At 37.4% G+C, this 14,023-nt stretch overlaps 2 protein-coding genes across 3 annotated transcripts in view; one reads left to right on the plus strand and one right to left on the minus strand.

Moving 5' to 3' along the window:
• The window catches only part of LOC110378641 (uncharacterized), a 54,440-nt gene extending 43,743 nt beyond the window's left edge, over positions 1-10,697 (plus strand). For both annotated transcript variants that reach the window (XM_064043261.1, XM_064043262.1), the window contains 9 exons: positions 2,345-2,441; positions 2,864-2,994; positions 3,480-3,664; positions 4,289-4,375; positions 4,799-4,896; positions 5,460-5,569; positions 5,971-6,147; positions 6,876-7,049; positions 8,308-10,697. In XM_064043261.1, the coding sequence (XP_063899331.1) occupies positions 2,345-2,441; positions 2,864-2,994; positions 3,480-3,664; positions 4,289-4,375; positions 4,799-4,896; positions 5,460-5,569; positions 5,971-6,147; positions 6,876-7,049; positions 8,308-8,459 (1,211 nt within the window). In that variant the 3' untranslated portion in view covers positions 8,460-10,697. The remainder of the gene's footprint in view (positions 1-2,344; positions 2,442-2,863; positions 2,995-3,479; positions 3,665-4,288; positions 4,376-4,798; positions 4,897-5,459; positions 5,570-5,970; positions 6,148-6,875; positions 7,050-8,307) is intronic.
• LOC110382180 (uncharacterized) overlaps positions 1-13,795 on the minus strand; it is a 107,680-nt gene extending 93,885 nt beyond the window's left edge. Inside the window, exon 1 of the mRNA XM_064043270.1 lies at positions 13,297-13,795. Coding sequence (XP_063899340.1) covers positions 13,297-13,450 — 154 coding nt within the window. The 5' untranslated portion in view covers positions 13,451-13,795. The remainder of the gene's footprint in view (positions 1-13,296) is intronic.
• Positions 13,796-14,023: the final 228 nt, after the last annotated feature.

Raw genomic sequence — 14,023 nt, forward strand, 5'->3', positions numbered from 1 at the left:
ATACTCCATACTTCAATATAAGCTTTACAAAAACTATGTATAAGTACCCGATAACATGACTCGATAAAATGACGAATCTTTATTGTAGTAATACTTTTCATTGATGAGTAATTCGGTACTTTGAACTGCTAAGTTTGACGGACTTTGGGCATCCAATATTTTGGTACTCGCATGATCTGCACGCTCTTTTCACTGTTTTCACACGACAAGCAAGTAGTTTGAAGATTAATTAATGACAATCAGGGTTTTCAGAAATTACAAAGCAGCCCAAAGTATTAAAATTGGTGATTGATATGTATCACCGTGCATCGGAGAGCATGTAAATATCGGTCCTGCTTGTGATCTGTCTTCGTTCGTGTCGTTGTTGTCCCATCGCGCTATGACAGTGAAGGAATTGTGAGTGCACCTGTGTCCAAGCAAATGCTAGCGGACTATAAGAGTGAAGGAATAGTGAGTGCACCTGTCTCTGCGCAAATATTTGTGTCCAATAATGTCCTGTGCTTCGACTTGTGAGACAAACTGTTTCGATGCCATTATGGTAATGGCACTAGGCATCGCAAATTATGGATATTCGAATAAGTTATTCAGGCTTCTACTTACAAACTCTTTTACAATAATTACTACAAATAATCGAAATAGTTTCCCTCACATGAGAACACTTCCTAACCTCACGCATGCTATACACAACGTCATAATATTTAAATAGGAAGTCCCGCGTCATATAGTAGCAGGGGTTATCATACCGTCTGTCTGTGAATAGACATCATTAGATTCGCAAGGGTATTGATTGTAATGATCAATTAGAGCGCATAAGATTGTCTTACAATTAACTTCATCATCATCTGCCTTTTTCATTCATACCTTACAGTGCCGGCTCCATTTTTCCAATTCAATCAGACGTCCAAGATATAAGGACTTAGAAAGTACATATAAACTTACAGTACATATGCACTGATACTTGGCGTACTTGCCTAACATGGAATGGAAACCACACTCATACTTGAGAGGTTGTTTCTTTACCCACCATGCCACTATCATCTCCCGAGCCTTTTCGCTACTATGTTGGGGTCGGTTCCTAGTCTAACTGGATACAGCTGAGTACCAGTGTTTTACAAGGAGCGACTGCCGATCTGGCCTCCTCAACTTCGTTACTCGAGCAACCCAATACCCCTTGGCAAGACTAGTTATCAGACTTAATGGTTTTGACTACCTGTAACGACTGGCAAAAATGTTCAAGTGACAGCCGGGACCGACCAATATAACGCGCCTTCCGAAACACGGAGGAACTCGTTAAGACTGTCACCCATCCACGGACCGACCACGGCAACCATTGCTTAACCCGCTCCCCTCCCGCTGTGGGTTAGCAGCGATGAGGGAGTGTCAGACTTACTGACTAAAAACCGTCGTGTTCCGTCGTAGGGCTTTTATGTACCAGGGCCGCGGTAACTCGCGCGAACAATCCCACAGCCCACCATTGATTAACGTTACTTAGCCACGTGTGGCTATTACTTTGCCACGAGCTCCTCTGCACGTGAAACGTGATCCATTACTATCAAACAAATATGTTTACAATATTCAGAAAGATTAGACTTTAGACTATATTCGAGAGATAATAGAAGATTGACGTAAAAGTAAGATGGATTAGAAGAAAAGACAAATTAGGTACGTCATCAAATTAGCAGAATAACGTGTATTTACTATGACTTAATAGCCGTATTTGTACTAATGACGTGGTAGACCAAAGTCGACATTCCAAGGTTCAAAACATAACCCTTCTTAGGAGTCGGGTAAACGTTTGTACGTTTCCTACTCCATTTGACATTTTAACAGGCAAACGATCTTAACATAACTTTTTAAACAATTAACTACTGCATATAATAACGATTCAATTGATTAAGTTATTGTTATTTCACTGTATCGCTATCGCACGTGTCTGACCACTATCGAAAGTTATAATATTTAAGTGATGATGTGGTCAAAGGTGCGGCTACTTATTTCCATATTTCTAGGTGCGGGAAATAGTTCCCTCGGGACGAGAGTAAAACTGGTCCTCATCTACCCAGCCTTTTCAAAACCATGTTGGGATCGGTTTCCAATCTAACCAGATGAGTAGCATTGTTTTATATGGAGCGACTACCTATCTGACCGACTCAATGCATTTACCCGGGCAACCCGATAAACCTTGGTCTTAGTAAAACTGGTTGTCGGACTTTCTGGCTTCCCACTATCCGTAACGACTGCCAAAGATGTTCAAATGACAGCCGGGACCCACCAATTTAACGTGCCTTCAGCGGGTAAAACTACACCATATTAATATATTAATAGCATTTGTGTAAATTTTCAGATACCCTGAAATTCCGCATAACGGGTCCAGTGGCAAGTGTGAGGGAATCACAACTAGTTGACGAATATACTACAGAATTAGCAAAGTTACCATTCAGGTATGTACTGTTCAAGTTTAATTTTTACCATTTCACTGAGTCATAAATACATTGTTTACTTTTGACTATTTGCCGTATATAGGCCTTCTAAGTCAACTTAGACCCTGATAAAATAAATTGATATAGTTCCTGGTAATCCATTTCATTCATTCTTGTCTGGCCTGCTTGGCAGCCAAGATGGGTCATATTTTTTAAAGATGTATGTTTTTCTTCATATTTAACCGACTTACTAAAAAGAAGGAGGTTCTCAATTCGGATGTTTGTATTTTTGTTTTGTCTTTAATGTTAGGGATTTTTTGAACTTTTATGTTAAGAATAATGAGATTCTTTTCTTTTTTGCCAATATTCTTGTGTATTTTTACTGAATAAACTGCAAGGTTTGAGATAGTTGAGATAGTAATATCTATTTAACCTGTTCACAGCTACCAACCCCTGGCAGGAGACGGAAAGAATGAAGAAAAGGATCCTACAGTCAAACTGGAACCTGAAGTGCCGTTACCAGCATTGAAGGTTAACAAAGTCTACGCCAAAATAGTCGGGCGGGATTTGAAAGGTAATTCTATTAAACTTCTTAGATATTAAATGATTTAAGGGCGTTCATCTGAACGGATTGTGAGACAGTCGACATACTCCCATTTGAATAGGCACTTAAGCAATATTAATTAAATATTTTACACAAATACATGCGATATAAATAGGCTATGTACCTACTGCTAAAATGATGATACTTTTGTTCTTCTTGTATCTGCATTGATTTTTGACCAGATGAGTCAGAACTCTATCAGGGATAACACCAACCACGAATCTCTAAATTGCGTTTTATTTTTAAGCTATGTTTATAAATAAAAAACGTATCAAGATTATTTAGGACAAATGCCTACAATTAAAAAAAATATAGAAAGCATGTTACTTGTATTAGACTACGGCAGACAAGAGAATATGCCAGAAGAAAACATGGTGCACCAAATAATATGATGAAGAACCCTCTAAAAAACTACCAAGAACGACACCACTAACAAACCCTTCTTAAATTTTCAGGGGAGCCCTTCATCCGTCTATCAGGACCTATAAACCAGCCGGAGATCCGCATGGGTCGTTCAGCATCCATCCTGACAGACTACTCCAATGATATGGATAGAATGGACGAGGTAGACCCGAGGGCGTATAGCGCTCAGTTAGTGTACAATGACAGCGCACAGCCTTATAATAGGGCTGTTTCGCAGGTAAGGACTTTATGTATGTGGTTAGAGGGTTTATTTTTGGTTATTTACTATTGGTGATGTTCTTTAAAATGTATGTTGTGTTAGTATTGTAAAATATACATAACGAGAGCTTCCGCCCGCGGCTTCGCCCACGTAGTGTTCGGTTATATCGCGTTTCCAAGATAATTCTTCAAAAGTCCGGGATAAAAACTATCCTGTTCTTTCTCAAGGTCAACTCTATGTCTGTACCAAATTTTATTAAAATCAGTCAGTGGTTTAGTCGTGAAAGCGTAAGACAGACAGACAGAGTTGCTTTCGCGTTTATAGAATTAGTAGGGATTTTTGGTTATTTACTATTGGTGATGTCCTTTAAAATGATTACGACTTTTGTGTGTTTTCAAATATTAAGCATTTTCAGCCTTGGGAGGTCTTCTTATAACACTAGATACCACCAACAGTTTCATCCGCGTGTCGAAGGAACTACTGCACACCCAGATAACAAGTAGCTTATACCCTTCTTCGATAAATGGACTATTTAACGTGGATTTTTTATATCGTTCAGCAATTACTGAGATGAGAACTTCAGTTTTATAAAACTAATAAAGATGACTTGGCATAATTTAAGAAACACTTTTAATTTTACAGATCGTAAGCCAGCAAGGAACATTGCTGACCAGTATACAAATTGGTCTTTCAAGCAGATTATACGGCGCACCAGGAGAAAACTTACAGGTAACCTTTATCATCATACTACAGCTTCTGCCAGGGGTGTCAACCACACCCATGGGAGCTACTTCACACAGCCGGATAAAACATAAAATGAGTCCTTTCTCAAGCTCTAGACTATCTGTGCACCCATTAAAATCGGTTCAGTAGTTTTGACGTATAAGCACGACAGGCATTCAGAGGAGTAACGGTACACCCTCTTCCCGAAGGTATTACTTTAATAAGCCAGATTAAAGTAGCCTATATTAGGCTTATATACAAGTTATATTAGTGCCAACATTCATCAAAATCCATTCGGCAGTTTTTGCGTGAAAGAGGAAAAGCTCGCTCATATTCGGCGGTTGACGGTCAGTTTTAAACACAACTACAAATACACAAAACGCTAACATATATACTATTAGTCGTATAATACAAAGTTTTATATTACAGCTACACTTTGAAGTAACCAACTACAGGGAACAAACTGTGAGGTTCAATTTCGGAGCATCAGGTGAACTCAGATTCCTGACTGGCATCAGCCCTACAGCGTAAGTTATTTTACAATAGCCGTTACACCTGCGTCATGTGGAAACTATTGCCCGTACCGGGATAAAATATAGCCTATGTTACTCGGGGAGAGTGTAGCTTTCCAAAAACGGGAAGAGTGAAGAACGAAAAGTGCGAAAGAATTTTTCAAATCGGTTAATTTCGGTGCATGTAGGGTACAAATAAAAAAAATCTTCTATTATATTAATGAAGATGTGTTGTGTCAAGAAATATTGATGAATATGAGAAAGAAGACGAACAAGGAAATGGCGGATGGATGTGTAAAAGACTATAACTGTAAATTGAAAGACATTGTTTATTGTGAGATGACGTCAAACAAGAAAGTACTGAAGAAGACATGCTGCGCCGACCAAAAATAATAAATTTTGATAAGTGCAGACAATTCATGAAAAGTATAAAAGAAACATTTCTTTGATAGTCTTAAAATTGGCCGTGAAGTATCGCGAAATCTTATCTGTTACTGTCACATATATGTACCTATATGTTACTGACTAAGGGCTGACAAATGGTGAGAAGAATTACTAGCTACGATTCCTCTTTTCAGACAAAACGTGGGATCAGGCCAGACAGTCAACGTGATAGTCAGTTTGACCATCCCATCGAATGCACAGCCAGGGTTGCGAGACACCATCACATTCACTGCTTATGGCAATGGTGAGTCCGTCTCAAGACAACTAATTATTTATGTACCTCTATGTACTAGCTTATTCTAATGGCTCCACCCACTTTCAAAGGAAAGCACTCCTAAGGATATATGAAATGAAATAATATGATCAATGAAAAAGGATACTTCTTCCCGAACCCTATTAAAAGTAGCCGATATTTTATCCCAATGTATATTTGCAATACTCAGAGTTTCATCAAAATTCATTTGACTTTCGTTTACTTTTAGTTTTGCGTGGAAGATGAACAAATATCGAACAAACATAATGATTTATTTATTTATACTTTTTGCATAATGTACAACGGCGGATTTAACGCATGTGGTGAAAACTGCAATTTGTAAGAATTATGACCATAAAAAGTTGACCTAAAACTCCTCATCTTTCCACCAGGCAACGAGCAAGTCTCCCTATCAGCCTATGTCTACGTGGCGAACTCAGCAGCTCCCACAGACACGTGGCCACCAGAGCTACGCCACACCTTCCAGGGTACATGCTTAGGAAGGACTGGGGATGACTGTGCACAGCACACTTGGGCTACTACTGTCGTGGCGAGGGATGCTCTTTCTGGTAAGTTATCATCGGCCTAGCCTTTCCTCAACTACGTAAGGTGTCATCGCAGCTCCAACAGACACGTGGCCACCAGAGCTACGCCACACCTTCCAGGGTACATGTCTAGGAAGGACTGGAGATGACTGCGCACAGCACACCTGGGCTACTACTGTCGTGGCGAGGGATGCTCTTTCTGGTAAGCAGCATGAGGCAACATCATGAGGATAAGGATTTGCATTGTGCAACTGAAGGGCTATGACTTCTCTAACAAAGAAGGATTGAGCGCTAATCAAAACACGCGCGAGAGGCAGATTGGCAATCTCATGCTTGCAAACTCCAGCTTTTTTCAAGGCTTTTTCCTTCACCTTTAGACACTATTATATTCCAAAATTCACGGAAGTATATGTACCTAACTAAAGAGAAAAGAGAATAACAACCCCCCTTCAGCTTTAATGGTATTTTTGTAACACCTTTTACATTGGTATAAACACGGACAAAAGACGGACGCGGCAAAGGAATTATTGTCATAATATGTAGAATAGATATTCTATCTCTCAAAAGCGGGTGATCCAAACTTGTGTGTGTAAATGTACACATGCACAATGCCTAAGTACGCCTCGGCGACTCGTCTTCTGAGCGCTCCCGAGTTGACGCGTACAAAGACACTTCATTTACTTCTACACACACAAGTATAAGTCACCTTCTTTCGTGACCTAAAACCTCTGTTACATTTTTCTTCCCCCCAGGTCTACTCCGCATCTCCTCCTCCCCAATAGGAGTGATGTACAGCAGTGACTTCGTGTCAGGCACTCGTCAGGAAGTCATGGCAATCTACCGAGCCACCTGCTGCGCTCCAAGAGTCGTCATCAACGCCGTCGACGCTTACGGCAACGCTAATAGTTATACTATTGATATTTCTGGTGAGTATGTTATGACTAATGACCGATCCCAATATTGTATCTATCTGTGGCAATCTACCCAGCGACTTGCTACGCCCCAAGAGTTGTCATCAACGCCGTAGATGCTAATGGTATTTCTAACGAGCCGTTTTCCCGCGGTTTCCCGAAATTACTACTTCCCGTGGCCACACAGTGACAAAAACTATCCTACATCCTTCTCCCGGGTTTAAGTTACCTCCCCTCTTATTTTCGGCTTAAAGGATTAAGTCATTTTTTAGTTATAAGTAGCGTAACTAACACGACTTTCTTTAATATATGAAGAAATGTCAAATACGCACATACTAGTAATTTTGTAGGCCTCATGTTCGTTGTCGCCGAACTGCGAAATCTTTATTCCGTACCTCTAAACTACAAAAAATAGAACAAACGTTTTCGAGTTTTGAAGGCACTTGCAAAGTTTTGCTCATAGCTCACATACGTAGCTTCCGATGTAAGACCCCTTCGTAAGTTGCTTAGACTAATTTCTTAGACCTTTTAACAACATACGTAATTTTTAAGAAACCAACTTACAACTTCAAAGTCAAGGTAACAACGCAAAATGCATCATAACTCCTTCCTGAACATCAAAACGCATGCGTTGAGTGCAACGTATTGATTTATTGGTAGGTACCTATAGATATGTGAGGCTGTTTGATAGTAAGAGGTAAGGGGCTGTGTAAAGGATTGAAAGAGCGTGTATGTGAAAACAATTGGGCGAAATTAATTGAGAAAAATATTTTTTACAAAACAAAAAATTCATAGTTCAAAATCACTAGGAAGATACGCAAAACCAAAAAATACATGATTATCCCATACTCATCTTGCTGGCTAATGGGCATGTCTGTTGATGAGCGCAGTGTGAGACGTCTAACCGACTCCAAAAAAAAGAGTTTGACGTTCATTACATGCGCGATTATCTCACGTTTGCTTGAACTAATTTTGTTGCGGTTTTCAGCATAGTATTTACCTTTACCTACATATATTACTATACATTTTACCTATATTACTGACTAGCCATTTCCCGCGGTTTCAGCCGCGTTTCGTGAACTACTGCATGCATGTGCCAGGATACTTTGGATACAGTTTACTTGGGAAGAGTAGCTTTATCAACAATGTTTTTTTTTTTAATCAGTCAACCAGTGGTTTTGAGTTTATCCATTACAAACAAATAAAGTTTTCCTCTTTATAATATTAATATAGAAGTCCGCTTTATTTATGTAAAAATCTTTTTATGTTACAGGTTACCTAACCGACGCAGCAATAGCAGCGATCGTCCTAGGCGTATTACTAGGCATAGCTTTAATTATACTGCTCATAGCATCAATCGTATGGTGCGTTCGCAAGAGGAAGGAATCTAGAGAATTACCTTCCTATAACACTTCTAGAAATTAAGAAGAAAGAAGAATTATAATATTAAAGTTATTGAAGACGCAATCACATTTCGAAAATTTCACACTAGAGGATTTTTAGCTCGGTTTTTTTACGGGTCGGGTTGTAACAGTGTCTTCATAATGGCGGAGTTTTGTCGTGCGTAAAAATCTGTCGCTCGGTTTTAAAAGCATTTTTCTTTCGAATGTTGTCAACTGTTTTTTACAAACAGAGCGTAAATAGGCTAGTCTGAAAATGCTATAAGGCCGTACTCGCGCTTACACCAGGAACCGTGTGAAAGGTTTTTTATCCGTCCAAAATGTGACGCGCGTAAAAAAACCGAGCGACAATATTGCCATGCCAATTTTTAGCAAAAAAACGACGTATTAAAATTAAAACTTATTAAGTAACTGTATGTGATTAAGTCGAAGTGATTATGTTAATTTAAGTTACCTTTAAACTAAGTTAGGTAAGTTATAGTTAAAATATATTTAAACATTAATTGCATCTATAGATGCTAACATGACGTGTTATGAAGATGGAACACGACCCTCGTTGACCTAAAAATCTTTTTATACAGGTAAAATTCTTTCAAGGGGAAAAGTTCAGAATTTGAACAGCCTAACTACAAAAAGTTAAACATCTGTTGAACACTTGTCTAAAAAAGTGTGGCTGCAAAACGGACCATATTTCATCGTCATAATCTGTCTTTTTTTAGACAAGTGTTCAACCGACGTTTAAAAACGTTTTTTTGTGGTATGACGCGACGGTTAATGTCTAACTCGAAAACGCCCAGTCCAACACAGACACAGAGAATTTTTTTTTAGATAGCTGGCCCAAATTTATTATTTCACTAGAGGTCTAACTATAGACAAAAGTTTTAAAGTCATTTTCGTCCGAAGTCTAGAACGGCCGAAAAACAACGCTTTTTGGGAGTCGAACTACCGTGTCCAAATGATAAGAAACTTTTCAAATATTTTTATCGAATGTATGCTTTCAATGACTCAGATCAGATCCCCGGAACAGTTCATCTATATTCTATTCATCTATTGGATGCGGGTTACTAAATTAAACAGCGGATTTCCGTCCTTAGCAAGTCCCTTCATACATATAATTCGTGAACGGGGACCACAAAGAATAACTATATGTTACTGCTCTTTCACACTAGCGGATTGTAGGAGCGTTACTGCGGTACAGTCAACTCCAGGTCAGTGGTAACAGTTTTATAGGAAAATCGTACTTATTACTATTGAGTTAAGGTGCATGACAGTTACCACTGATGTGCGGTCTACCGTACAAGCGATCACACCCGCCACCAAGTGCCTAATAGCCGATTATCGGTTACTGCGGCTGTTCTCATGTAAGGAGATCAGCCAGCTGCGCATGACATATTATAATGCACGAGCATTTGCTTGGACTGCGGTGCACTCACTATTCCTTCACTCTCATTGCCCGATGGAACAACAATCCGACACGGGGAGAGATCACGTAGGACCGACATTAACGTGCTCTCCGATGCACGGGTGTATCAATCACTAACTTCCAGGCTGCTTTACGAAAAGTATCGCGCGTAGATAAACGCGCGACAAAATCTGCTAGTGTGAAAGAGCTGTAACATATAGTAGGTACTAATAATTTGATTTATTATTTCGCTAAATCAGAATTTTTAAGAACTCGGTTAGCTCTAAAATACGAATTTACCAATATCAACTAAAAGGTGACGTACTTAAAAACATTACCCTTCTCTTAGAAGTCGGGTAATAAATATTACCTAGATAATATATTTTAGATACAGTTTATAATTACATAGTTCTTAGTCGTTTCCGCCATGTTTGTTTTATTATTTAAGTAATTTAAATTTTTGACAAATATCGTGTTTTTATTTAATAGATTTATATTTTTAGAATAACAGTAGGGTGAAGGTTTTAAAAACTTTTTATAAATTTTAAAAATATACAGAAATCTTTTTACAGCTAATATAGAAAATCAAAGAATAATTTTAAATCTACATGTAAGCTGCTAAAAATAAAAAAAATACAAACACCCAAATTAATTACCACTTTATTGGGAAGTCGGTTAAAAATGAAATACTTATAATATGGATAACAACCTTCACCCTACAATTGTATAAGTTTAAGTATTTTCTACTAATACGGGTAGTACAATAAAATATTATTATTTTAATATTAACAAAAGATAAAAAGCCATATTTTGTAAAAAAGAAAATCAATTTTATGAAATAAACTTTAAATGGAAAATTAATTGTGTCATGTTTTATTTATTCCTTTTATTATTTATTGTTATTCTTATTTATTGTTTGTTTTATTCCTTCTCCGTGAGGAGGCCTGTGCCCAGCAGTGGGACGATAAAAAGGCTGTAACTGTAACTGTTTATTTATTACTTATCATCTACCTAGCCTTTTCCCAACTATGTTCGGGTCTGCTGCCAGTCTAACCCGATGCAGCTGAGTACCACTGCTTTACAAGGAGCGACTGCCCTATCTGACCCCCTCAACCCAGTTGCCTTGGCAACGCAATATTCCTGGGTAAGACTGGTTGTCCGACTTACTGGCTTGGGACTACCCGTAACAACTGCCAAAGATGTTCAATAACAGCCGGGACCTACAATTTATCGTGCCCTCTGATACACAGCTTTACTTTTCATGGTTTTATTTTATTACTTGAACAGCCATAAAATGTATTACTGCTCTTATGTAAAACAATTTATTTCTTTCATTGTTGAATGCATATAATTCTTGCCTGAATAGCAGTCAACATCTATACTCTAATGGTGAAAAAGAAGTACTCTATTGAGAGTAAAGGTAAACGCATCTTGATAGGACTTTTACATAAATGCATATTAAACAAATAAACTACTGCTTAAAATAATGATTCAATTGATTAAGTAACTGGTATAATGCCCTCCTAGCCGTTTATCGGCTACGGCTGCTGTTCTCATATAAGGAGATTAGCCAACTGCGCTGAACATATTATAGTGCACGCTCATTTGCTTGGACACAGGTGCACTCACTATTCCTTCACTCTCATAGCGCGATGGGACGGCAATCAACATGACCCACAACACAAATATATATGTATTAAACAAATAAACTACTGCTTAAAGAAATAATTCAATGAGGGTTTTTGAAATTTTTTCTGCCACCGGGTGGCGCCACGTATGCGTCTGGTCCAAACAGCTGTCAAATAGTATGGAATTGTAGGTGCCGAACTTATTGTTTATTGAAATTCTGTTATATTGGAAGTGTTATTGATTTTATTATGGACTACGGTCAGAATAAGGTTTCCGAACTAAAAATTGAGCTAAGAGAGAAGGTGCAAAAGTCACTGGTACTAAGGAAAAGCTTGTTGAAAAATTTGTTAACACAATATGATTTAGTTTTTTTTATTTACTCAACCGCAATAGTAAAACAATAATGCAGTGCTTTAATTATAAAATAAAAAAAACACTAAAATCGTTCACTATTCATAGTAAAGATAAGCACTTTGACAGTTATTGGACCTGACGACTCGGTGCTGCCACCTCGTGGATTGCCATTTTAGAAAACCCTCATTGATTAAGTAACTGTTATTATTGTAAGTATTTAGTTTTATTTTTATTAGCATTTAATTATAAACAGCAAAAAAAATATAATAGCCCAGTTTGAATAAATGTTTTTGAGTGAGTCATATTTTAGGAAGATTGCTTATCATTAGATAAGTGCATTTTTGTTTGTACTGTAAAGGCTCTTTAACTACCAATTTTAATAATTATTTCGCTGTTGGAAAGCTAGACTGTCCGAACGTAGCAAAGGCTCTTTATATTGTCCGGGTAATATTATAGATGTATCATCATCCACCTGCCGTTATCCAAATTTTATTTATTCTCCTTCCATGCTCTTTTATCTGCTGTCATCTCAAAAGTAACTATATAAACTTTCACATTGTAAACCCATCTAATATTATAGATCTAAATATCAGGCAAGCAAATCTCAGGAACCAGTGAACCGATTTGGAAATCTCTTTCAGATATAGGGCTCATTTATTAAGAAACGCTAAAATGGCTAACTTTTATCAGGTTGTAAGAAGTAGTTCACACAAAACATACATGAAAAACTGGCAAATACTAGTCATTTCGTATTAGAAAAAGTAAGGCTAATAATCAAGTATTATGAAATATGATATAATTTAGAGATCAAAATATGTATCTATATTCGCTAAGCGCAAATATAAATTGTTTATGGTTAATCATCCATTTAAGGATATATGCTAAAGCTCGGCATTTGCATAGCAAAAGCTTATAATAATATCCAAATGTGATTCAGTCTTATATCTTATCTCTTATAATCTATTATGAAATTGATATATTCAGCTTAAAATTATGAGTAAGCATTACTGGCATAAAATCTAGCTTTGTAATAGGAACTTCCTGGTCGAACTACCAAAGACAATGCAAGACTTTATTTACTCACAAGCGTGGCATCATAAAAGTACTCTTCCACTTTTTTGAATTTAGAACGAAAGGAGAATCGCAGCTCTGGAGTGAAACCATATTCAAATGGTGCATTTTTATACGATTTGTATAGAAACGACATTTTGTCTTAACACTTCACTTTAGTTTGTAAAATAAACACTTCCTGTAGTTAACACACTTTGTTTAGCAGTAAAACACACTCCCGAGCCATTAAACACTATAAAAAGTACTGAAAACCGTTTATTAGCCAAGAATTCGCGTGAAAATCGCTAATTATGACATTGAGATCGCGAAAAACTATGTCGATCATTTTGGCTTGTTCCGCAGCCCAACGTCACGAAAAATCGGTTTGTAGCGTACAAATGGGATAAAAATAAATGATAGTACTCACCGGATCTTGTGATCAGTCCCTGGGAAGCCGCAACGGGGACCAAAACTGCGTTGTGCGTCAAATCCTCGATTGAGAGCCCAGTCACGGCAGTAGAAAGAAGCGGGTTTTTAACTATATTCCTATTGGGACAGTCACCGAAACTTTTGTCTGACATGTTGTATACTATATTATTGACCGGTAGATGAGAAAATTTTCACGTTTTCACACATTTGGAGGTCATAAATAGGTAATTTAATTATATAAAGTTACGTGTCACTTGCATATTTTGACAATTTGACAGATGACAACACGTTCCCCGTGTGATTGTTTGACAGAGATTTGCAATTCTGCATACAAGTTCATTTTTTATTGAAATTAATTCTACCCTCGGAACTTGTAAGCAGAATTCTACTTTAGACAAACGCTCTCATGTATTATTCTCTAATTTAATGTACAAACCACGAACATTGACCAACTTACACACGAGAAACCTAATTACAGAATATTTAATTAAATATCCGCTATGAACTTCCTAACATATCATCAGAGTTTATAAACGAAATGAATTTGCAAAATAGGTTCCTTAGACCACTTTGTTGAGTTCATATGAACATTTTATCTACACTTTTAAGTAATCGAGTTAAATAATATGCCAATTCAATAAATTATTAACAAAATAGCGCTCGAATTCCGTACATAACTATTACGTAACCGTAAAATGGAATGAATTTCTGTCATGGAAGTGAAT

Source organism: Helicoverpa armigera, chromosome 31 (assembly GCF_030705265.1).
Source record: "Helicoverpa armigera isolate CAAS_96S chromosome 31, ASM3070526v1, whole genome shotgun sequence".
Classification (NCBI taxonomy): Eukaryota; Metazoa; Arthropoda; class Insecta; order Lepidoptera; family Noctuidae; genus Helicoverpa; species Helicoverpa armigera.